The sequence below is a fragment of the Scyliorhinus canicula genome, chromosome 8 (assembly GCF_902713615.1).
Source record: "Scyliorhinus canicula chromosome 8, sScyCan1.1, whole genome shotgun sequence".
Lineage (NCBI taxonomy): Eukaryota > Metazoa > Chordata > Chondrichthyes > Carcharhiniformes > Scyliorhinidae > Scyliorhinus > Scyliorhinus canicula.
Window position 1 is genome coordinate 127,594,728 of NC_052153.1, and position 26,212 is coordinate 127,620,939.

The window sequence follows — 26,212 nt, forward strand, 5'->3', positions numbered from 1 at the left end:
GATCTTTAGCTTAAAAGGAACTGGGTAAAACCTAATTATAAATGGAATTGAAGGATATGGGGTATAATTTCTAATGCATATTGTTACTAAACAAACATGTGCACAAAATCATTTTATGTTGCTTTCAGCAACACAATTAAATATGACAGAATTTTACTATGAGCTGGCATTTGGCCTCTTGTAAGAGCCTTTCCTGTTTCTTTCCTTTGTTCCCATTTCTTATTTCTAAATTTTATTATTTTTGATCTGTGGACCCATAATCGGGATGTAACATTAAGCAGAAGACCAAGTTAAAAGAGGCTGCTTGTCAGGACACGGTGTTCCCAGGTTTTGTATTTTGGAAGAGGAGAAACCAGACTCTTCAATGCTGAGTGAATCTTAGGAACCAGTTCGATTGATTAACTGCAACCAGTGGGTTGGCCAGGGACATGTTCTGCCTGACAACAGTCAGTGATTGGTTCCTGCATGATGCTTTCTGAGAGAACTTAGCAGAAGTAGCAGGGCAGCAGGGTAGCATGGTGGTTAGCATAAATGCTTCACAGCTCCAGGGTCCCAGGTTCGATTCCCGGCTGGGTCACTGTCTGTGTGGAGTCTGCACGTCCTCCCCCTGTGTGCGTGGGTTTCCTCTGGGTGCTCCGGTTTCCTCCCACAGTCCAAAGATGTGCGGGTTAGGTGGATTGGCCATGCTAAATTGCCCATAGTGTCCTAATAAAAGTAAGGTTAAGGGGGGGGTTGTTGGGTTACGGGTATAGGGTGGATATGTGGGTTTGAGTAGGGTGATCATGGCTCGGCACAACATTGAGGGCCGAAGGGCCTGTTCTGTGCTGTACTGTTCTATGTTCTATGTTCTAAGTGTTTAGACCTTGGAGGGAGCAGGAACACTCTATCTCTCTCCTGAAGTAAAAGAACTTCTCTATTGTTCTAAAACCAGTGAGTGCCTGGCACATCTTTGCTGCGAACTTGAAATGATGTGGAGTTTGCAGAGAAAGTAGGCAACCTTGCCAGATAAAATCATCTCACACCTAGAAGGAAGAAGTATCAAAGTGAAAGCCAAAACGAAAGACAGAATGATATTTTTTTTTTTTATAAATGTTTTTATTCAGTTTTCATATTTTATATTGAACAAATTACAAATTGTTAGGAGAAAGAAAAAAGAAAAAAAACAAACACGCAAAAATTAACATACATATTTACAGGTAAGCATCTTCGTAGTAGTAACTGCGCCCCCCCCCCCCCCCCTCAACATGTTTATTTAGTTTGGTTTTGGGCCTTAGCTAGCCATCGAACCCCCGTAACGAACCTGTAGCCCCCCCCCCTCCCGCTACCTTCCCCCGACTATTCTTCCTCTTGTACATTGGCCACAAATAGGTCCCGGAACAGTTGCATGAATGGCTCCCACGTTCTGTGGAAGCCGTCGTCCGACCCTCGGATGGCAAATTTGATTTTCTCCATTTGGAGAGATTCCGAGAGGTCGGACAGCCAGTCCGCAGCTCTGGGCGGTGCTGCTGACCGCCAGCCAAACAGGATTCTACGGCGGGCGATCAGGGAGGCAAAGGCAAGGGCGTCCGCCCTCCTCCCCAGGAATAGATCTGGCTGTTCTGAAACCCCGAAGACCGCCACTATCGGGCATGGCTCCACCCTCACTCCCACCACTTTGGACATAACCTCGAAGAAGGCTGTCCAGTACTCCACGAGTCTGGGGCAAGACCAGAACATGTGGGCGTGGTTGGCCGGGCCTCTTTGGCACCGTTCACATCTGTCTTCCACCTCCGGGAAGAACCTACTCATACGGGTTCTTGTTAAGTGGGCTCTATGTACCACTTTTAGTTGCGTCAGGCTGAGCCTTGCGCACGTGGAGGTGGAGTTGACCCTATGCAGTGCTTCGCTCCAGAGTCCCCACCCTATCTCCATCCCCAGGTCGTCCTCCCATTTCCTTCTTGTTGCGTCCAGTACGGTGTCGTCCCTATCTACCAGTCGGTCATACATGTCACTACAGTTCCCTTTCTCTAGGATACTTGCGTCCAGTAGGTCTTCCAGTAGTGTCTGTCGTGGCGGTTGTGGGTACGTCCTTGTCTCCTTTCGTAGGAAGTTTTTGAGCTGCAGGTACCGTAGCTCGTTCCCCCCAGCTAGCTGAAATTTCTCTGTCAGTCCGTCCAGTGTTGCGATCCTGTCGTCCGTGTATAGGTCCCTGACTGTCAGTGTCCCCCCGTCCTGCCTCCACCTTTTGAAGGTGGCGTCGGTCAGTGCTGGTTTGAACCTATGGTTGTTGCAGATGGGAGCCCTGTTCGACATTTTGGTCAGGCCAAGTTGCTGCCGCAGTTGGTTCCAGGATTGGAGGGTGGCTGTCACCACTGGGCTGCTGGAGTGTTTTTTGGGTGGGGATGGGAGTGCTGCCGTGGCGAGGGCCCGAAGGGAGGTTCCCATGCAGGAGGCCTCCTCCGCACGCACCCACTCAGCTTCTGGCTCCTGGATCCATCCCCTTACTCGCTCGGCTGTTGCTGCCCAGTGGTAGAATTGTAGATTCGGGAGGGCTAACCCTCCCCTGGTTTTTGTTTTTTGTACGACCTTCTTTGGGATCCTAGCATTTTTACCCCCCCATACGAACGCCATGATGAGTTTGTCCAGCGCTTTGAAAAAGGCCTTGGGGATGTAGATCGGAATGGATCTAAACAGGAAGAGGAACCTGGGCAGTACGTTCATTTTGATCGTCTGAACTCTCCCCGCGAGGGAGAGCGGGAGTGTGTTCCATCTTTGCAGGTCCTTTTTAACTTCCTCCGTCAGGCTGGTGAGGTTCCATTTGTGGATCCCTTTCCAGTCATGGGCTATTTGGATCCCCAGGTAGCGGAATTTATGTCGGGCTTGTTTGAACGGCAGCCCCTTTAGTGCTGCCCCCCCCCCCCCTTGCGGGTGTACTGGGAAGATCTCACTTTTGCTCATGTTGAGTTTGTAGCCCGAGAAGGCTCCAAACTCTTTCAGGAGCGCGATGATTCCGTCCATGCTGCTTTGTGGGTCCGAGATATAGAGGAGCAGATCATCCGCATAGAGTGAGACTCTGTGCTCTCTACCTCCCCTTCGGATCCCCCTCCAATTTTTTGCTGCCCTGAGCGCGATTGCTAGCGGTTCGATTGCTAGTGCGAACAGCAGCGGGGACAGTGGGCATCCTTGTCTGGTGCCCCTGTGCAGCTGGAAGTATTGGGAGTTGGTATTGTTGGTCTGTACACTCGCCATGGGAGCGTTGTACAGGAGCTTTACCCAAGCGGTGAACCCTGTTCCAAGCCCGAACCGCTCCAGTACCTCTATGAGGTATTTCCACTCAACTCTGTCGAAGGCTTTTTCTGCGTCCAGGGAGACGATCACCTCTTGTGTTCTCTCCCCGGAGGGGGTCATTATCACGTTCAGCAGGCGCCTGATGTTCGCGGTCAGCTGTCTACCTTTGACAAAGCCCGTCTGGTCCTCTGTGACCACCTCAGGTACACAGTCTTCTAGCCTTTTGGCTAGGATTTTGGCCAGTATTTTGGCGTCTGCATTCAGCAGAGATATGGGTCTGTATGACCCACATTCCGTTGGGTCTTTGTCTTTCTTAGGTATCAGCGAGATTGAGGCCTGTGCTAACGTGGGTGGCAACGTGCCCCTATCTAGCGAGTCTGTGAACATCTCCCGCAGGTGCGGGGCCAGCGCTGCCGCAAATTTTTTGTAGAAGTCCGCCGGGAATCCGTCCGGTCCCGGCGCCTTCCCCGCCTGCATGGAGCTAATGCTCTCCATGATCTCTCCCAGTGCTAGTGGTGCTTCCAGATCCCGTTTTCTGCCCTCTCCCACAACTGGTATGTTCAGTCCGTCAAGAAACCGGTTCATCCCAGCCTTCCCCGTTGGGGGCTCTGAGGTGTACAGCTCTTGGTAGAAGGCCTTGAAGGTTTTGTTAATCCTCTCTGGTTCTGTTTCCAACGTGCCTCTGGTATCTCTGATTTGCGCAATTTCTCTGCTGGCTGCCTGCTTTCTCAGCTGGTGTGCCAACAGGCGGCTGGCTTTGTCTCCGTGTTCGTATAGGGCCCCGCGTGCCTGGCAGAGTTGGTGTACTGCTTTCCTGGTGGAGAGCAGGTCAAAGTTCCTTTGTAATTCTTTTCTCTCCGCCAGGAGTTCTACAGTCGGGGCCTCGGAGTATTTATGGTCTACCTCCAGTATGGAGTCGACCAGCTTCTGCCTAGCCACCCTTTCCTCCCTATCTCTTTGCGCTTTGTAGGCTATGATTTCCCCTCTTAGTACGGCCTTAAGCGCTTCCCAGAACGTGGAGGGTGAGACCTCCCCGTTTTGGTTGATCTCAGTGTACTCCGCTATGGCCTGCGCTATCCTTTCGCTGAAGGCCTTGTCAGCTAGTAAGGCACCGTCCAACCTCCATTTGGGGCGCTGGGCCCTTCCCGTCTCTAGCCGCACATCCATGTATTGTGGAGCGTGGTCTGATATCACAATTGCGGAGTATTCCACCTTGTCTATCTCTGGAAGCACCGTTTTCCCCACCACAAAGAAGTCAATTCTGGTGTACACGTTGTGTACTGGGGAGAAGAAAGAGAATTCTTTCTCCCCCGGGTGGGCGAATCTCCAAGGGTCTACTGCTCCCATCTGCTCCATATAGTGGCTGAGTTCCCTTGCCATGTTTGAGGTTCTCCCCGTTCTGGGGTTTGATCTGTCCGTCGTTGGGTCCTGTACACAGTTGAAGTCCCCCCCCATGATTAGTCGGTGCGTCGCTATGTCCGGGATTTCTGCCATGGTCTTTTGGATGAAGCTCGTGTCGTCCCAGTTGGGCGCGTACACGTTAACTAGAACTACCGGCGCCCCATCCAGGGCCCCGCTGACCATGACATACCGTCCCCCTGGGTCCGTAACCGTCTTTGTCGCCCTAAACATTGTCCTCTTGCCAATCAGGATCGCCGACAGAATGATATTAACTGGAAGTCATCCCAATGCATTGAAGATCCTTTATCCTTTTATTTCATTAATATTTCCTTTCTCTCTCAACCACCCTTTCCCCTATGTGTTGTTTGTCTGGGTGTGTGTAGAGAGTGGGGAAAGTTAGGAAAGGGGGTGTTGGGAAAGAGGTATCAGACAGCCAGTTACACTTTCTGGTCCCACAGGATGTGAAAACAAAAGTTATTGGGGACTTTCCAATACCCTCAACCAAAAGGGAAATAATGAGGTTTCTTCGCATGGGTGCTTTTTACTGTAAATTTGTGCCGAAATTTAGCAACGTGGTTGCTCCACTGATGGACTTGCTGAAGAAATGTAGCAAATTTCAGTGGACGGCGGAGTGCCAACTGGCATTTGATGGCCTGAAAGGTGTGTTAACCACTGCTCCTGTGTTGGCCACCCCAAATTACACAAAACCTTTCAAGGTGGCTATCGATGCGAGCGATGTTTGGCGTAGGTGCTGTGCTCTTGCAAAAAATTAAATGATCACCAGCAGAAGTATTCGACGATTGAAAAGGAGACTTGAGCTTGGTGCTGGCTTTGCAACATTTTAACATTTATATTACCAGCAATTTGTCTGAAACAATTATATATACTGATCATAATCCATTGATGTTTTTTGAAAAATTTAAGAATACAAATGCCAGGCTGTTTCGATGGAGTTTATTATTACAGCCATTTAATTTAAAACTTATACATGTGGCAGGTTGAGAAAACATGATAGCAGATGCTTTGTCATGAATCTGATGAAAAGAAGCAGGTTTGTTGGTGGAAGACAAAGAACTAAAATGGACTATATTATTGGAAATATTTGCCTGTTTTAATGTTTATAATGTATGTTTATTGTCAAGTGTTAGGAATGGGCAAGTGAAAAGATTAAAAATGAAACCATCTATGACGTTGATGGTTTATATTTTTCTTCTTTCTTGGGGGGAGGTGTCATGTGAGTGTCCCTTTAAGGAAGGTTTTTGTCTTATCACATGGCTTCAGTGATGTCATTGTGTGGGTGAAGCTGTTTTTTACTTTTGCTTTCAATTTATGGCTGCTGTGGACTACAGAAACAGAAAATAGTTGTTTTGGCCTGTCTCTCTCTATTTTCATTTTTAAGAGTTGTTCCAGAAAATAAAACATTGATTATAGCTACCTGCTTGGTAACTTAAAATATATCGTTTGCTTTCCGGGAGGGTTTAACCTACTGGTGAGAAGGCATCAGCATCTCAGTGAAAGCTAGTCTTCTTCAAGTGAGAATGTAGAGTGCTGGGCCATGCCCTTGAAAAGCGTGTTTTTGGTTTATGAGATTTTGTTTTTGAATTGGAACAGTTAAGGGGGAATTCATTAAGTATTATACATAGATTACTGTAGCTGTGGGGTAACTTTATGTTTGTAATTGATAAGAATTCTTGCTGTTTGTTTATAAATATATAAATTAACTCAGTTCTTAGGATTAAAATGTCCAGGAAGACTGTTGAATCACACGTGAAGGGAAGGCTCTTGTGCTCATCCTAGCCAAATTCAACATAAAATTTTTAGGTCAGGTGGACCTCAGAATATACTTTGGAGTTTCTAAACCCTGGCCCATAACAGTTGTAATGCATTTGGGGAAGGCAAGCATGGGCAGGGAATACCCAATAAGTGGGTGAATACTGAAAAGTGTAGAAAAGAAGAGCGTTCTTGGAGTGTATGTCCACAGAGCCCAGAGGATATCAAGCAGGCCAGATAGAAAAGGTACTTAAGAAGGTGTACGGTATACCTCCTCTATTAGCATGGAGGTTATGCTCAAACTGTGTAAAAGACTAGTCCAAGAACAGCTAGAGTACTCTGTACAGTTCTGGCCTCACATCACAGAAAGTATGTGAGCACACTTGAGAGGGCACAGAGAACTTTTAAGGATGTTGCCAGGACTGGAATATTTTGTCAATGAGAAAAGTTTGAATAGGCTCTGGTTGTTTGCGTTGGAACAGAGGAGACTGACGGGAGATTTAATGGAGTTGTATAATATTCTGAGGAACTGCAGCTAAAATGAGCAATAGGATCTATTTCCCTTAACATGGTGGTCAATATCTGGGGTATTAAGTAATTGGTGGAAGGATTAGAGAAAACTAAAAGAGAAATTATTTCCCCTGGAGGGCAGTGGGATTTGGATCCCATTGTCTGGAAAGATGGTGGAGGCAAAAACCCTCATCACATCTATAATGGCACTTGAATAGCAATAACCAATAGGGCTTGGACTAAGAGCTGGGAAATCATATTAGGCTGAATAGTTCATTTTCAGTCAGCATTGGGTGGAAGGACTTCCTCCAAATAGCCCTCTTCTATGCTATCATGATTTTATGCAGGAACTTTCTACGGGTGGAATTTAATACGAGAGAGCAGGTGATAACTTCACCGCAGCCAGTCTGAGCTCCCCACCCCTCAACCCAATTTAACGATAATTGGTAAGTCTGCATTGGGGCCCACATTGTGGTGAGGCAAATTTCCGGTTTCCAAGACTTGCTAGCCAATCAGGGGCCAGTGGCACTCCAGCACCAACAGTGCCATTGGGAGCATTGGTCAATGTCAGTACTGCAAGAAACCCAGACCACAAATTGTTGCTGGAGCCTGGCGTGACGATAGATTAAGTGGGATGCTGGGGCCAGTCAGGAAAGTTTAGCTTAAAGCACTGGTGGGGACCTTCATGTATGGGGCCCTTGCTGCTGACAGGTCTCTCTATTGGGCATCTTCTTCAAGTATAGGAGATTCTCCCTTTCAATCTGAATGCCTGGCAGGGTTTACACAGTGGCTTGGTACATAAGGGCCTCAATTGGCCTTTGGGTCAGAAAGTGTCCTCTACTGTTCCCATCTTGGACTTAATCGGGGGAGTGAAGAAGAAGAAGATGAGACTTCTACACCGCACCTTTGGGCCCATTATACAGCCCCCCAACCACCCACCTCCCAGCAACCAGGCTGCAACACCAAGTCAATCTCTGGATCATGTCTACCAGTTCCGGGTGCAACCCTAGTCCCTGCCCATCTGCCACCAACCACCCACAACCCCACAGTCTGCTGAGGCCTATAGTCGTGTGGCTGAAGGCTATTGCTAATAGGGAATTGGTAATCGTGGTTAAGTAAGCACTTCACACACCCAAGTGGATTCCCGTGGGTGGGTGAGCCATGTAGCATGTGGGAGTCATTGCCTAGCATCCCAATCACACCTTGACACCTGGACATTGTGCCTGAATACTGCAGGTGGCAACACCACACACGCAGCAGCCAACATATAGACACCCAGGGGATGGTACACAGCTCTGGGGACATGTCCATGGCTGGAGGGTGAGTGAGTGCCATGGGGAGGGGGAGATACCTGGAAAGAAGGGCCAAGGGTTCGGGTGTCGACGCGGATTGCAGAGGAAAGTGACAGAGCATCATATTAGTTGTGCACAAGGGTGTTTATTGTGATTTACAATTTCTCACCCTCCCGATGGTGCTGCTCCTTCCCCCACCCTCAGCTCCCTCACCCTCTACCTACTCCCTGCACTATCTCACAACCTCCCCAGTGCCCTCAGTCATCCTCGATGTGTTTTGCCCTCCTAGCTCTACCACTACATCTAGGTGTGGCCCCAGGATGCATATCTGAGGTGAAGGCTGCCAGCTGTGTACCATGTCCCATGGCCTTCGGTGTCCCTGGCGGGTGTCCTCTGAGGCTGTGAGGCCGGAGGACCCTGGCTCACTTGTTGGCTGCCTATGCATAGCTGTGCTGCCCTGTTCTATGTCCGGAGTGTGAGACGCGGCCTCATCAGAGGGGTCGAACTCGAGGAGCTGGTGACCACCTTTGCCACTCCATGGGACAGGTGACAGTTTCGGGTTGCCACTGGCCCCTGGTGTATCTGCGCTGATGGGGGGTTGGGATGACAGCTGTGACGCGACTATTACGGTGGCGTCCTCGGAGCTCTCCTCTGAGGTGGTCTCATGCAAGACTGGAGAGGGGGCCACACAGGATGGGCCAGTGCCGTCGGCTGGAGGACTGTGGAGAATGTTCATGTGGTCAGTGGGAGGAATGGGTCAGTCAGTAAGGCAATAACAACTCACGTTTGACAGGTGAAGCGAGCTGAGGGTCGGCGCGTCCTGAACGAGGGGAGAAACGTTGGAGCTCAGCCGCGTGTACAGAAACTGGAGCTTCTGTGCTTCTGGGATTGAGTCTGGCGCAGACCCCGATGGAAATTTCAAAACAGTCTAGCCAATGTTCGAAGTCTTTTGGCGTTGTCTGCTTGAGGATGCAGCTGCAGGCGACCCGGCTTGATGCGGAGTTCCATCTCTGAAAAATCTCTGTGTAATAAATTCATACACTATCAATTACGACGAGACGAGAGTAGAATGTAATTCGAGGCTTTATTACACAGAGATGTGTGGCCTCCTACAGCAGCTGACGAAATGGCTGCTGCACGGAGAGCACACACATTTATACTTTGCCCGCTGGATGGAGCCAGCAGGCAAGGATCTACCCCCGTACCTGTAGTACAGGGGCCTTACCGTAAAACCCATATATACAGTATAATACATCAGTGGTGACTACCACATTCCTCACCTCCATGGCAACCGCCAGCCTCCGCATTGATGACCGATCTGCCCTCGGCCACACCTGTCACCTTCAGGGCCCGCTCCCCAAAGGTGGTGAGGATTCTGTTGTCCGGAACACCACCGCCAGTCTGGGACCTCCCCTGGAGATTGTGGGAGAGATATTCCTGAGGAGGCATAGAGAAAGCATTGTTAGCCATACGTGTGGTTCACTGTGGTGGGAGGGATTGTGTGAAGGAAGGGTTGGGGGGGGAGATCAAGGGAGAGCGGGTGGAGAGACGGGGGAGGGGGGGAGTGGTTGCTCCCATGTGGGCGGAAAGGACTTGGGTAGGTGGTTGGGGGTGGGGGGGGGGGGGTTGTTGGTGTCTACTCACCCGCGCTGGCCGATATCAGTAGTTGACCTTTTTCCTGCACTGGCGGCCAGTCCTCCTGGCCACATTCCCGGCACTCACAGCCATCGCCACCTCATCCCAGGCAGCATTGGCTGCCCTATGGCTGACCCTCCTGGACTCTCAGGTGCACAGGCCAACCCTCCTGGCCTCCACTGCGTCGAGCAGCCTCCCCCGATCTGCACCCCTGAATCTTGGTCTTCTCGGCCATTGTTGCGAGCTGTCTTGGATTGGCTGAGCAAGTGCTGCTTAAGTATTGTTCGACCATGTTAGTGGGGGGCTGGCGAGCGCGGTGCCAGCAAATCAGCTAGTGAGCCCTAATTTGCGGCAAGAAGCCCGTGTGGCCTTGTTAAATGGGCCAATTAACGTTGAATAGCATTGCAGCCTCCCTGGGCAGAGCGGCAGAAAGTTTACGGCAGTTCCCACTCGCTACAATACTTTTAAATATTTCCGGAGAATCGCGCCCATAGTCTTATATTGTTGTGTAACTGAGCACGCTCTTTAGTGAAAGACAAATCCATCCCTGCAGCAACGCCAGTAGTGCCTAATATTGCAACAAACTGTTAATTCAAGAGGGGTTGTTATTGTACCACCAGACATAAAAGAAAAAGAGAAAATACCAGAAAACACAATAGGTCCAGCAGCATCTGTGGAAAGTTAACATTCAGGTCAATGACCTTGCAAATGAGCAGTTTTATTTCATAATTGATCATAAACATCAGTAATGCAAATTGCACTTCAAAGAAATAAAGTATATAATCACTTGAGGACAGACTTCAGTAGCATTTCTGCTTAGAATTTAAAGAAAAAGGTTATCGTAATTTATCTTATTCATACTGAACTATGAACTAAATATTATGCTTTATTTCTATTTCTCTCAACTTGTTTCATAACACTCAATTTCAAAAATGATGTAGAGATTCTATGATTTTAAAAAAAGTATCCACTGCCTCTTCAAAAATTACACAGAGCACGTTTGTTAATGCCAAGGCTTGATTCTGGACAATGATTGTTGAAATTTTTAACCCCTCAGTCAGGATGTGAATTTTCTAGGTTGATGTCCCGTTGTACTTTTGAGACATGGGTGGAAAGGTTTTAAAAACATCATTCATTCCAGATCTAGTGCAGGAGGTTGGGACTGCAGAATGAAATGGAGGTGATCCATGCTGCCTATGTTTTCATCCAGATCAGCAAAAGCTTTCTCAAAAAGAAGTCAGCTATTGAAACATAAGTTTTCAACCTTGTGAAAGCAAAGGATTCAATGCCTAGTCTAGTCTTATTGGTAACATTCACTGCATATGTTTTGACTTAAAGTAACAGATCAGATTCATCTTTCTAGTAAACTAACATCATTCCCTTTCTGCAGATACAGAGGTTTTATGTGAACTTTCATGACAATTAAAATTAGGCTGTTTGGGATGTTCAACTCCCACTAAACAGACACATACCTGTGCTTCAAAACACCGAAGCAACGAAAGTATTTGACTGCTGCATCTGCCAAGGAATTTCTTTCACATGATTAAGTGGCTGTCAGTGGGTGTGTACATCAAATAGAAATGACGCTTGTCAGATAGCCTCACAGCTAATTAGCTCACCATACTACAAAGGTGAGCAAGCCAGGGGTAAGGACCCCTAGTGGGCTTTTCAGACTACCCAATGCCTGATTGGCAGATATATACAACAAGCCTTACTAGTCCATACTGCATCATTAGACTTCCACAGCACCTCAGTGCAAAGCTAAAATAATTCAGGCATGAGGGAACTGTGTGCTTGTAATCTGGAGAAGACAGACACAAGATGGATAATGGAATGAAATCCCTGCAAGATATAGTCTACTCATTGTTGCCTGACAAAAATCCAGCATTTGTCTTTAAAGATCGTGAGTGAACTCTGTGTAGAATTTGAAAAATAATTGTATAAATCTATTCATATGTCAATAAGAAAAATGTAAATTACATCAGCGGGTCTATATGCTCATGGTATGCTGTATTGTGTTTCTTTGAAAATTTGATGCATAATCTACCATGGTAATATGAAATATTTAACAGAACTAGTAAATCAAAAATACATTTGATATTGAGCTAGTTCATAAAGTGACGTAATTATTGTATATTTCTTTTTTTATCTTCTTATTCCTTTTGCTATTTTGTAAACAAATTAATTCTTGTGAGATGGAGCTGTACATATATCAGGAACAACGTTTCATATTGATTTTATTTACCTCCAAGATCTTATCGAAAGTATTATTTCAAGGGCTGACTCTGTATAAGCAAGATATAGCCTATTTTGAACCAAACGTGTTCTGTTTCAAATAAGTCTGAATACTATTGTGTTGTATAAAGGTAGTTAGGTCTGTTGTTGCCTGAAGTGAATGTGTTCAATCAATTGAGGTGGAGTTTCCAGCAATTTTTCATTTGAAATATAAAACATATAACAGTCAGAGGAAAACAAAGGAAAGTTATACAAACTCATTAGTTTTATAATGACAGTTTCTGCCTCCTTGAAATGTTGTAGCTCTCTAAAATTCCCAGAAATAACTGTTTTCTAATTATATGGGACAACACTTTGGCTAGCACCAAGGGGTTCCATAAATTCAGTTTGTGGTCTTTGACTGTGACTCGTGCTTACAGTGCACACAATTAACTTCAGAAGTATGGCAGTTGAGTGCTGACAGAATTTTCCTCACTGTGTTTTCATTATAAGTGGCACCATGACTTGCAAATAATGCAGTGCCGATTTAATAGCCAAAATAAACTGAACATTACAAATCAAGCTTTTTGTGTTAAACTGTGCAGTTAACACTCATGTTAATTCGATATTAGTATGTATATGAATACAAAATAGAGAACACAATTCACTATTCTACCCATATCTTTAATAAATAAGTTAATGGTGTTAAAGAAAAACAACTGAATGCAGGCAAATGCACTCACAGAGAATGATGGTAAACAGGATGAGAGAGGCAACTGATGATCATGAAGACTAGAACTTCAGAAAAATGTCAAGAAATCATCAATACAAAAAATAGAATAAAACTGCAAGCTCAAGATCAGAAATAAAAACAGAGCATGTTAGAAGTACACAGTAGGTCAGTCAGCAATTATAAAGTTAGATTAGCATTTCCAGGATAAAACTCCTCAGAATTGAGTTTATATTTAGACCTGTGTTGTATTGCCAGCTTTTTGGATTTGTGCCTCAATTTGCAATATTCACTGTTCTTTTCTTACTTGTATGGATTAAAAATGTTTATGTTTTATTTATATTTGGAAAAAGTAAGTAAAGTCGTCATAGTCCCACATGACCATAAGCTGCTTTCATCTTGGAGGGGGAGAGCTGGCTGGTGGTGATTTAACCTGAGTATCACCACACCTCAGGCAAGAGGCAAGGTTGAGAAGGTGGTGGCATTCATGAATAATCTCAGCCGATACAGGAATTGAACCCACACTGTTTGCCTTGCTCGGCACCACAAATTAGCTATCCAGCCAACTGAGCTGAACCAGAAATACTGCCATATTTAATATCTCATGGAAATATTTATAAACAACATGCAGCAGAGAAAGGCTCAACCTTTAGCCTGCTGCATATATTGTGATAATATTGCTTGGGTGGTACTTGATAAGATAAAAGATAACTGATTCCTGGTGTTGAAAATCTTGTCATGTTGATGAAATCCATTCCCAAGATGTGTAAAGCAGTTTTGTAATCTCCATGCCTCAGATCCAATCAGCACAGAAGTTAAACATTCAGCTAACTGCAGAGGTATTTAATGGGATTTAATTGAAGAATGATTTGTTTTTCTATTTTTAATTTTTTGCTCAGTCTCAATGTTATCTGCATAGTGTCACTACCACCAGGAGAAGAACCCTGAACAATTCACTTTGAGACATACCAAGAATCAATTTTAGTTTGTAAGTAGCTTCATATGGTTATCTCGAACGACATTGCAGTTTCTTATGATTAGCCTCAGACAGATCCTAAACTGAAACAAAAGTTATAAGCCGAGGCTATAAGACGAGGATGTTGCTGGAGTTTCATTTTACATTTAATTTTCACATTGTGCTGATATCTAGTAGTGTTATTTTCTAGACTGAAGTTGCAATTTTCAACAAAAATTATTGATTGAATATCTGGCGTTGATATTTCAGAGACATTTCTATGAAGACAAGCATAGTGTTAGTTGAGGTTTCCAATCCTACTGTCATCTATAATACTTGGTTACTGATTGAATGGCAAGATAAGTAATGCAGGATGTTGTTTAGATTGGATCTCCCAATAGCTCTAAACCTAGCACATACAGATTAACAAAGGAGTCTGTATGAATGAATCCCATATTTTTGAAACAAAAGCTCACTGTATTTTTAAAAATAGCTACCATTCTTTTTTAACTATGTAACTAATATTCAATGATGATGAAGTCCATAGCCGAGTGGGGCACCAATTTTATCAATCACAGAACACTTAAGATTTAAAATATAGAGTCAGCAATGGGAAACATGTGCTGTGTATGTATTTATGACTTTCCATACATCAAGCTTAGAGCCTGATATACATAAATACTGCTTTTTCAGCTGCCAGAGTCCTGTCTTAGATCTGACTTCTTGCATTTGATGTGTTCATTGACATGAACTATGAGAAATTGTTTTGAATATTTGAACACCTTTTTACTTTCAGAAAACTTGAAACTTGAGTGCAGGAGAAAGAGAATCTGAAGAATACCATTGGAAAACAATATGCTAATTTCCTTTAAAGCCAGGTTTTGGAGATATCCTGCAAATAAAAATTAAGTCATTTGCAAACTGCCAGCGAATAAGTGATAAAAGACTTTGAAAAGGTTGCACAAATGTAGCAAACTAGTTTGCTTCTTTCCTATTCTTTTGGACATTTTTAAAAGATTAATGAAATATACTCTTGTAATATTTTGTCCTCTTTATTCTATCTTTTACTTTAATTCCTTTTTATTACTTTTGCCATTCTTCATTTAATTTACCCGGAGAAAGATTGTGATTGAATTACCTGATTACTGGCCTGGTGATCGGGACAGTAAGTCTTACAAAGGCACACAGAGGATAAACAGCACAGAAACAGGTCATTCAACCCACCCAGTACATGCTGGTGTTTATGCTTCACTTGAGCCTTCTCCCATCTTTCCTCATTAAAATCCACCCTCGTAATCCTCTGTTCCCTTCTCCCGCATATGCTTGTCTAGTTGCCCTCTGTTGCAGCAAATTCCTCATTCTCACACTGTTTGGGTAAAGAAGTTTGAATTCCCTATTGGACTTCTTAGTGACCATCTTACATTGATGGCCTCTAGTTATGCTCTTCCTCACAAGGGTAACATCAGGTGCGATTTAACGGAAAAAGTTCCAAGTGTAATTTCAGGCATGGTTGTCTAGGTGTTTCCCAATGGCCATGCCAACGAAACTGCAGCCCCTATTTAACTGCACTTAGTGCTGGAAATGAGCCTCTCACCATTACTGGCTGTCACGCTGTCTGATTTGCCAGACCCGCACCTCAGCATCTCACTGATAACAAGGGGGAGCTGCTTTTAAACGCTCCCTCACCATTCACTCCCAGTCAACACACAAGCAATGCAGCATGTAGACCAGTTCCTAGCTTTGGGGATGCCGACCTGGACAGGCTTCTGGACTCAGTGGATGTGAGATGGGACATCCTGTTCCCCGAGGTGGTCAGAGGGCCAGCAGTAGGAACATCAATTTCACCTGTGAGGCCGTGGCAGCAGCAATCTGTGCGGGCAGCATGACCAGGAAGTCCAGCATCCAATGTAGGAAGAAGGCCAATGACCTCCACCAAGCTGTAAGGGTAAGTTAACAGTCTGTCCTGGCATCAGCCCCGCCTGCCATGCTGCAAATTCCCAACACCCCCGCCACAAATCATTGGCTGGCACCTTGCACCCTCCCCACATCCGGTCTTCATGCATGTTCCTCAACACCCACTGGCACTCATCAGCACAACTCTTTCATATGAAGTTGCGGTGCCCACACAAGGCACCTGCCATAGACCCCCCCCCCCCCCCCCCCCCCCGATCAATTGAGCGTGCGTCTCACAATGCCCCTCTTTGTCCCCGCAGGATAAGTTGGCCCATAATAGGCGCGAAAGGGCCAAGACGGGCAGTGGAGTACCAGAGATCAGTGTCCTCACACCCAATGATGAATGGGCCCTGCAGATTCTGGTGTTGTCTGAGGACAGAGCAGTTACTGACAACAAGATTGGCCTGCGCCACAGAGGTGAGTATCCATTGCCCATTCACTCATATTGCCTGTCTCAAGTGAGTTGTTCATGTCAGACAAAACGATCCTTCCCTCGCACTGAGCACATGTTCATTCTCTCACATGATCTCTATCTGATGAGGCCAGGCCATCCATAGCCGCCCCACCCCTGTTACAAAAGAGAGCTCCAAAGAGACCACCATCGACGCATCAAAGCTATCATCCCCGCCTTCCACCAGAGACGCATACCTCGGTGGGCGACATTAGTGGACAGGTTTCAGGGGAACAATCTGGTGAGCACCACACAGATGCTGATGCCCATTAGGTGGAGGCCGGACCATCCAAGGGAGTCAGCAGTTGGAGGTCTGTTGGATTCCAGGACAGATGCCGAGCCTATGGACAAGGTTATCCCAGGACTGATGCAGATGCTAGGACACAGCCGTGAGATTCAGGAGGGGATGACAATGACATTCCGGTGGGTGCATGGCCAGTTGGAGGAGTTCCAAAGGCTCTTGGTGTAGGAGCTCATGCTGGTAATGCGTGGAACCAAGGCCAACACTGCTATGGTGGCGGCCGCAGAGGAAAGCCTGCAGCACGAAGTCTTGAGTGCTGGTATCCAAGGCATGGCTCAGTCAGAGAAAACCACGGCTGAGGGCCTTAACATCATATTGAGGGACATGTGCTATATGCAGGTGGACATTGCCAAGGCACGGGAGAGCATAGCCATGCCACAGAGGAGCATCGCTCCTCACCATGGTGCAGATAACACGGAGCCTCAAGAACTAGCAGAGTGAGGTGACACTTACTCTAGCTCCCGTCCGTCCCATGGAGACCCACAGAGCCCATTGGGCATCATCAGGGAGGAGGAAGTGCTGGAGACCAACCTGGGGCCCATCACCAAGGAGATAACGGTGGTCTCCAGTACTCCCAAATTCCCCCCTCCTGACACTGGCATATCTCAAGGGCAACGAGCAAAACAAGGTGGCTAGGCGATGCCAGTGACACCAATAAATTGCTGGAGACCTTCAGTCCCACGCCCTCTAAAGGACGTCCTCCAAGGGCATCAGGACAGTTTGCGGAAAGCAGCAGGCTGCCCCACCTCTGATGTGCATCTTGAGGACGTACCTAGAAGTAGCAGTAAACTACGAAAGATCAAGCAGATTGAGGATCACTGAGTGGGCACTGGGGCGAGGGTGGTGTTCACTCTCTGTAGCTCGGGTCAGTTGTGCACTTTTGAATCCTGCTACACCTGATACATGTACAGTCTTTGTCACGTTAATCTTCACAGCGGGCCTCCACTCCCCCCCCCTCCCCCCCCCCCCCCCCCCCCCCCACCATTGCACTCCGCTCCCCCCAGCCCCGCGGGCACAATGGTCCAAGATTATACTTATCTGATGCAGACTGCAGGGCGGCCAGGGTAGAGTAGGCAGCACTGTGACCCTGGCACCAACCCCCGTTCCATACACCCATAACTGCCTCCACCCCCCACCCTGTACCATATGCCGGCACCCATACCAGCCACCATGGCCGGGGACCTTAGCCCTAAAGCCACCAGGTCCCCACCCCCTGGGCTGCATGCGTCGGACTGTCTAACATTGTCATTTCTGGGCAGATGTTTTGAAGGAAAAGGGTGGAGGAAAACTATACTCCACCGGTAAATGGATTTGTGGACCAGAATTGGGTTTGGAAGAAAGGAGTTGCAAGAGCAAAAACTCTTCGTGCGACACAGGAAAAATGGCGGAGAGCAAGGGATCGGCCCTTCCAGCCCAAAGGTCGACGGAGCAGCTGGTGGACTTTCTGAACGAAAAGTTCAGTCAGCAGAAGAGGGAGGTTCTGGAGGACTTGGCAGATGTGGTAGACTCACTGAGAGTGGGGATCGGCCGCGTGGGGTTGAGGTTGGAGACCCAGAGCCAGGCGATCTAGAAGGTTGAGGACGCGGTGGGGGAGCAGCTTACCTTGTTGGTGGCCAAGATTGGGGTGATGCGGGAGACCCAGATGCAACTTAAGGAGAAGCTGGACATTTGGAGAACCGCTCCCGAAGGCAGAATTTGAGAATTGTGGGGATGCCAGAGGCCATCAAGGGAACGGACACAGGCTCTTATGTAGGCAATATGCTGGAGAAGCTATCGGGGTGGTAACCTTTGATAGCCCCCTGGAGGTTGATCGGGCGCCTAAGGCAGTAATGAGGAAGCCTCAGGCAAATGAACTGTCGAGGGCGATGAGATTACATAGATTCCTGGATATTGAGAAGATCTTGTGATGGGCCAGGCAGAAGAGGAGATGTACCTGGGAGGGTAATTAGCTCCGGATAAATATCAAGATCTGTGTGCGGAACTGGCAAAGACGAGAGCGGGATTCAATCAAGTAAAGGCTGCCCTCTTTAAGAAGGGGATCAGGTTCGAGATGCTGTACCCAGCCCACCTCTGGGTGACCCACAATTCCTGCGAGTATTATTTTGGAACAACGGAGTAAGCGATGGAGTTTGTGAGAGACAATGGACTGGCAGGAGTAGGAGGACGTTGAACTTTGGGGGAGGTGTGAGGGGATGTTGGTTCTCTCTGCCTCCCTTTTTGTTTTGTTTTTGATTTTGTTGTTATTGCTTTGTTTCTTTTGGGGGATGGTCAGAGGAGAACCTCTTTCACTCTGGGGTTGTTTTTCTTTCTTGTGGGGTTCTTTGGTGGGAAGCTTGAGGATGGTGCTGGCTGAGTGCACCTTTTTTCTTATTGTTATTGTTGTTTGCACCAGGGAAGTGCGCGAACCGGGGGAGAGCGGAATCAGTGTGGGGTAGGACGTTTGGCGCCATGGGCGGGGGCTGCAAGGTTAGCTGAGCGAGCTAGTTCATGGCAGCGCAGTGGGGATTGAGCAGGTGATTAGAGTATTAGAGGGGGTTGGGATTGTTGTATTGCTTGGGGGGGGGGAACTGCTGATGGGGTTGGGGCTGTTCAAGGGCGATATGGAGGGGGTCCCTTACAGTGGGCATCCGAGGGCGCACCTGGAGGGGCGCGTGACGTGGGCCGGGGGCCTGCCCAAGATGGGCTATGGCTGATCAGCAGGGGTGGGAGTGCGGGGTGCCCCCCGACTGGCTGATCACATGGAATGTGAGAGGACTGAATGGACCGGTCAAACGGTCACACGTGTTCACGCACTTGAGGAGCTTAAAGGCGGATGTGGCATTTTTACAGGAAACGCACTTGAAAATCACTGATCAGACTAGGCAAAGGAAAGGGTGGGTAGGCCAGGCCTTTCACTCAGGGTTGGATATGAAGATGCGTGCAGTGGTGCTGCTGATAAATAAGCGTTTATTTACGTAGCGTTTGAGGTGAGAAATATGGTGGCAGATTCGGGGGGGGTGGGAAGTTTGTGATGGTGAGTGGGAAATTGGAGGGGATGCCAGTGGTCTTGGTGAACGTTTATGCCCCAAATTGGGATGACGTCAAATTCATGAGGCGAGTACTGGGGACGATCCCAGACTTGGACTTGCATCAGTTGATAAGGGGGGGGGGGGCGTTTAATACGGCCATCAAACCAGGATTGGACCGGTCAAGTCCACAGTTGGGAAGGGTATCGGCAGTGGTGAGGGATCTAAAGGGGTTTATGGTGTGCATGGTGGGTGTGGACCCATGCGTACATGCATATCTGTACATAACTGTATAAATGTACAAAGCCATTTATCAATGTACTCACGGGTATGACCTCCTGCCAGTGGGAGGCACCAGACATGCATCATGTGACTGACAAAACTTGGCAGTTGGTAGTAGCAAGGAGTGTAGGACAGTCACACTTAGAGTAGCTCCATAGAGACTTGAGTAACTTTGTTTTTATATAGATCTGTTAGTTGTCATCCCACGTGTCAAACAATAAATATTCGCTCTGGTTGAACACATCTATGTTCTGTGTGTGCCTTCATCATCGGGGGAACCATGGAACATAACACAGTGGAGGTTTGGGGCGCCAAGGGCAAAGGAATTTTATTACTTCTCCTATGTTCATATGGTATACTCCCAGATCGATTACTTTGTGATGGATAAGACTCTGCTGGCAGGGGTGGTCACCTTGGAGTATTCGGCTACTGTGGTCTCGGACTGATGTGTGCCCACACATTTATACTCCGCCTACTGGGCGGAGCCAGCAGGCAGAGATCTACCCCCGTACCTGTAGTACAGGAGCCTTACCGTATTACCTCTATTATACAATCAGTGGTGACTACCACATTCACCCCCGGTTAAAAAAGTGTCCAGTGGGGGTGGTGGAAAAAAATTTACAGGTTTGTGAAAATTTAAAGTTTACAATCTGGTGAAAATTTACAAATTCAGCCGGTCGGGTGGCTTGATCTTCCGATGTGAGCGCCTCAGTCCTGATGGTGATGCGGGCACCGACTTGATCGCCTGTGGCTCCGGAAGTGTGCTGTCCTCATCTTCATCCTCGGGTGGAACAAGTGGGAGGACGGATCGTCCTGGGGCGGGGACTGTAGTTAGGTGCGCTGGGGGAAGGGTGGGTGGTGCCGGGGCAATCGGAGGGGAGGATGTCGGGTGGTGGGCCATGGGTGGGGATCCAGCTGGTGCCAGGTCCCTGAGGGAGACTGTGTCCTGGCGCCCGTCGGGGTACGCCACTACTGTGGGTTTGCATGCAGTAGTCGTACCCTTTCGACCAACGGGTCCGTTTTGTGGATCCGCACGTGTTTGCGGAGGAGGTCGGATCCAGGAGCTGTCAGCCACATTGGGAGTAAAACCCCGGAGGTGGACTTCCAAGGGAAGGCAAGGAGATGTTCATGGGGGGTTTCATTAGTCGAAGTGCAGAGTAGCGATCGAATGGAGTGGAGCGCGTCGGGGAGGACCTCCTGCCAGCAGGAGACCGGGGGATTTTTAGACCGTAGGGCCAGCAGGAGGGCCTTCCAGACCGTCCCATTCTCCCTCTCCACCTGCTCGTTTCCCCGGGGGTTGTAGCTGGTCGTCCTGTTCAAGGCGAAGCCCTTGCTGAGCAGGAACTGACGCAGCTCATCACTCATAAAGGAGGTTCCCCGGTCGCTGTCGACGTAAGCGGGGAAACCGAACAGTGTGAAGATGCTGTTGAGTGCTTTAATGACCGTGGCAGACGTCATATCGGGGCATGGGATGGTGAAGGGGAATCGGGAGTATTCATCGACCACGTTCAGGAAGTACGTGTTTCGGTCGGTGGAGGGGAGGGGCCCTTTGAAGTCCACGCTGAGGCGTTCAAAAGGGTGGTAGGTCTTCACCAGGTGCGCTTGGTCCGGCCGGTAGAACTGCGGCTTGCACTCCGCGCAGACCTGGCAGTCTCTGGTGACGGTCCTGACCTCTTCCATGGAGTAGGGGAGGTTACGGGCCTTCATGAAGTGAAAGAACTGAGTGACCCCTGGGTGACAGAGACCATCGCGTAGGGCCTGGAGTCGGTCCACTTGTGCGCTGGCACATGTACCTCGGGATAGGGCATCGAGGGCTCGTTGAGCTTCCCTGGGCGATGCAAAATCTCGTAATTGTAGGTGGAGAGCTCGATCCTCCACCTTAAGACTTTATCATTTTTGATCTTGCCCCGCTACGTGTTATTAAACATGAAGGCAACTGACCGTTTGTCAGTGAGGAGAGTGAATCTCCTGCTGGCCAGGTAATGCCTCCAATGTCGCACAGCTTCCACGATGGCTTGGGCCTCCTTTTCGACAGAGGAGTGCCAAAGTTCGGAGGCATGGAGGGTGCGGGAAAAGAATGCCACGAGTCTGCCTGCCTGGTTGAGGGTGACGGCCAGAGCGACGTCCGGTGCATTGCTCTCGAACTGAAAAGGGAGGGTCTCATCGACCGCATGCATCGTGGCCTTGGCGATGTCTGCCTTGATACGGTTGAAGGCCTGGTGGGCTTCAGCTGTCAGGGGGACAATTGTGGTGTGGATGAGTGAGCGGGCCTTGTCCGTATCGTTAGGGACCCACTGGGCATAATAGGAGAAGAACCCCAGGCATCGTTTCAGGGCCTTGGGGCAGTGGGGGTGGGGGGAGTTCCATGAGGGGGCGCATGCAGTCAGGGTCGGGCCCGAGAACTCCATTTTCCACAACATAGCCGAGGATGGCTAAGTGGTTGGTACGGAACACGCACTTCTCCTTATTATACGTGAGGTTAGAGAGTTTGGCGGTTTGGAGAAATTTGAGAAGGTTAACGTCGTGGTCCTGCTGGTCGTGGCCGCAGATGGTGATGTTATCTAGGTACGGGAAGGTGGCCCGCAGCCCCTACTGTGTTGTTCCTCGTGTCTTAATAAAGCTCGCAGTCTCAAATGTGGAGAAGATGCTTTATTGTGAGTTCGTTCATTCTTCAGAGCTCTACGTACGGCTACCTTCAGTGCTATATCTGGCTGCTGTGTCCACAGCTCCCAGCTTTGCCTGCTGTGTAGTGTCCTCACTTCCTGTCCTGATCTATTTATATGGCTCTCCCGTGCTCCCTCTAGTGGTCGCTCAGTTGTGTTGCATCTGGTTAACTTGTGATCACCACATCCCCCTTTTTCTCTTAACATATTTTCTGAACATCGTTAAAGAAAATTGTACATCCTGTCCCAGTGTATTTATAGCTCTCCCGCTCGTGTTTGCTCTGTTGTTTTTGTATCTGGTCAATCTACGATCACCACATCCCCCTCTTTCTCATTACATAGTTTCTGTACATCATTAAGGAAAATTATACAAAACAGTAACTTATGATATGCGTATCTATACAAGTGATGATGCTATTGCCTTAGTTAACAAAGCCAATGTATTTATATGTCCAAACTTAATAAACACATTTATGAGTCCAAACTTGATGAATTTGTTCAGAGCTTTTTTTTTTTTTTCTTTTTGTTGTTGATGACGTGGTGATATTGATATTGCAAGTCCGCTGTGAATGTTGTTGGTGTTCCTTGTTATCTTAAGTACCCAATGCGTCATCCCGAGGTGTTTGCATGGTCACATCACTGATGTTGACTGGCATGGACTTTTTTCTGTGCTTGTGGTGTTGATTTATTGTCTCATCCGCCTTGGATGCTGGTGTGCTTGCTTGTTCTGGAGCAGACGTGAGTTTGTGCGATTCGTTGTCATCCCATGACATGTTTGTAGTCTTGTTATCGTTTTGCAGTGTGCTGTGGCATCGTCCATCATGTGCCAAGTAGTGCCATTGTGTACAAGTCGTTGTTTCATTGCTGTTGTTTCTGTCGTTCCTGTTTTTGTTGTTTCCGTTGCCGTACTTGTCGCTGTTTTTGTCGTTTCCGTCTTTGTTGTTGTCGCTATCTTTGCTCCTGACTTTGTTGTGTTTGTTGCCATTCTTGTTGTTTCTGTCTCTGTCGTTGTCGCTATCTTTGTTCCTGACTTTGTTGTGTTTGTTGCCATTCTTGTTGTTTCTGCCTCTGTCGTTGTCGCTATCTTTGTGCCTGACGTTGTTGTTTGTCTTGTTGCGCTTCATGTTGCTTTTATTCTTGCTGTTGTCGTTCTCGTTTCTGCTGTGCTTCTTGCTATTGTTGTTTGTCTTGTCGCGCTTCATGTTGCTTTTCTTCTTGCTGTTGTCGTTCTCGTTTCTGCTGTGCTTCTTGCTATTGTTGTTGGTCTTGTCGCGCTTCATGTTGTTTTTGTTCTTGCTGTGTTTCTTTTGACTTTTGTTTTTCTTGTTATACTCTATGAGTGTCCCGAGTGGATAATTTGAGTCATTGAGCATTCCGTCTCGCGAGTGGTGCGAATGATCTGATGTTGCATCGGTGCAGGTGACATCAATCAGTTGTGGAGAATTGGATTCCGCATCTTTGCTTTCTTGGTGCTCGTCTTCTCGCGAGTGGTGCGAATGATCTGATGTTGCATCGGTGCAGGTGACATCAATCAGTTGTGGAGAATTGGATTCCGCATCTTTGCTTTCTTGGTGCTCGTCTTCCGGAGTCAAAGTCTTCTCGATTACATTTGACGCGGTGTCTGTGGACTCTCGGCGCTCCTCTTCTGGAGTCCAAATCTGCATGATTTCAGTTGACGTGGTTTCTCTAGACTCTTGGTGCTCCGCTTCTGGAGTTAAAATCTTCATGATTTCTGTTGATGTTATCTCACTGGACTCCAGGTGCTCCTCTTCTGGAGTCAAAATCTGCATGGTTTCTTTTTGTTTGATGTCTCTGGACTCCAGGTGCTCCTCTTCTGGAGTCAGAATCTGCATGGTTTCTTTCGGCATTGTCTCTGTGGACTCCAGGTGCTCCTCTTCTGGAGTCAAAATCTGCATGTTTTCTTTTGGCGTTGTCTCTCTGGGCTCCAGGTGCTCCTCTTCTGGAGTCAAAATCTCATGTTTTCTTTTGGCATCGTCTCTCTGGACTGTTGGGTGGCCCGACTCTGTGCTTCTGTACAGACAAGCTGAGAACTGTCAGTCTCACTGTGATCCTGTACGTCGAGTGCGAGCACCTTGTCACTGTTTTCGCTCTGTGCTTCGGTACAGACAAGCTGAGAACTGTCAGTCTCACTGTGATCCTGTACGTCGAGTGCGAGCACCTTGTCACTGTTTTCGCTCTGTGCTTCGGTACAGACAAGCTGAGAACTGTCAGTCTCACTGTGATCCTGTACGTTGAGTGTGATCACCTTGTCACTGTCTTCGCATGCAGTGGGCAGAGGTGCATGCGCGGCTTGCGCATGCGCATAACGATCGGCGCCGCGATCATTTTTAAACTGCGCATGCGCGACTTCCAGTTCCGGCGCATGCGCAGACGCGATTTGTAGTTCTTTGCTTACCCGAGACTGCAAAATGTGCTCCGACGCCATTTTATCGCGGATTTCAGCGTTTTTTTTCTCTAAAAGTTGTAAGTTACCTTTTCTTTCCGATCTGGACTGGATTTCAGCGTTTTGGCTTTGTGAAAAATTCATGTTATTTCTTCTTTTTGATCTGTACTGTGCATTCGCGATTTCCTGATCTTTTTGTGATTTTTTAAGTCTTGCATCACTCAGTCTCTGTGCAGTTTGGACTGTGAGCATGCCTTGCTGTTCAAATTTCTCACAGTACTCTTCAAATTTGTTTAGTAACGTTTGTAAGCTGTTCCTGTCTTCACCTTTTGAGTATTTAAATCCATTATACACTTTCCTATTGACAGGCCCTTCGATGAGAATTGCTATTTTAATTTTGTCTGAGGCTTCTGCTACATCATTAGCTATGAGATAAAAATCGAACATTTGTTTAAACCTTTTCCAGACATTTCTTACATTGCCAGTCGTGTCCAGCTGAGGTGGGTATCCATGCCACATCCTCGAATTAGCGATGTCTTCCCCAGTCAAATGTCCAGTAGGAGATTTCCATGCCATTTTGTGCTTTCTGTATCTGCAGCTGAGTTGTCCTGTAGTAAGCGTCCTGAAATCACTGCTGGTACCATGTGTTGTTCCTCGTGTCTTAATAAAGCTCGCAGTCTCAAATGTGGAGAAGATGCTTTATTGTGAGTTCGTTCATTCTTCAGAGCTCTACGTACGGCTACCTTCAGTGCTATATCTGGCTGCTGTGTCCACAGCTCCCAGCTTTGCCTGCTGTGTAGTGTCCTCACTTCCTGTCCTGATCTATTTATATGGCTCTCCCGTGCTCCCTCTAGTGGTCGCTCAGTTGTGTTGCATCTGGTTAACTTGTGATCACCACACCTACCAGTCAACCATTCGATTCATCTCCCGTTGGAAGACCGAGACCACGTTAGTGATGCCGAAGGGAACCCGAAGGAAATGGTAGAGGCGGCCATCTGCTTCGAACGCACTGTATTTGCGGTCCGCCTTGCGGATGGGGAGCTGGTGGTAGGCAGATTTCAGGTCCACTGTAGAGAAGACCTGGTACTGTGCAATCTGATTGACCATATCATATATGTGCGGGAGGAAGTACGCATCAAGCTGCATGTACCGATTGATGGTCTGACTGTAGTCAATGACCATCCTCTGTTTTTCCCCAGTCTTTACTACTACCACTTGGGCTCTCCAGTGGCCTCAATAATGCCTTCCCGCAGCAGCCCCTGGACCTCCGACCTGATGAAGGTCCTGTCCAGGGCACTGTACTGTCTGGTCTTGGTGGCGATGGGTTTGCAATCCGGGGTGAGGTTTGCAAACAGGGAAGGTGGGTCGACCTTAAGGGT

At 47.7% G+C, this 26,212-nt stretch overlaps 1 protein-coding gene across 2 annotated transcripts in view; it reads left to right on the forward strand.

Annotated features, from left to right (window-relative positions):
- Positions 1–11,503: 11,503 nt before the first annotated feature.
- LOC119970008 (protein limb expression 1 homolog) overlaps positions 11,504–26,212 on the forward strand; it is an 87,510-nt gene continuing 72,801 nt past the window's right edge. For both annotated transcript variants that reach the window (XM_038803966.1, XM_038803967.1), the window contains exon 1: positions 11,504–11,778. In XM_038803966.1, the coding sequence (XP_038659894.1) occupies positions 11,697–11,778 (82 nt within the window). In that variant the 5' untranslated portion in view covers positions 11,504–11,696. The remainder of the gene's footprint in view (positions 11,779–26,212) is intronic.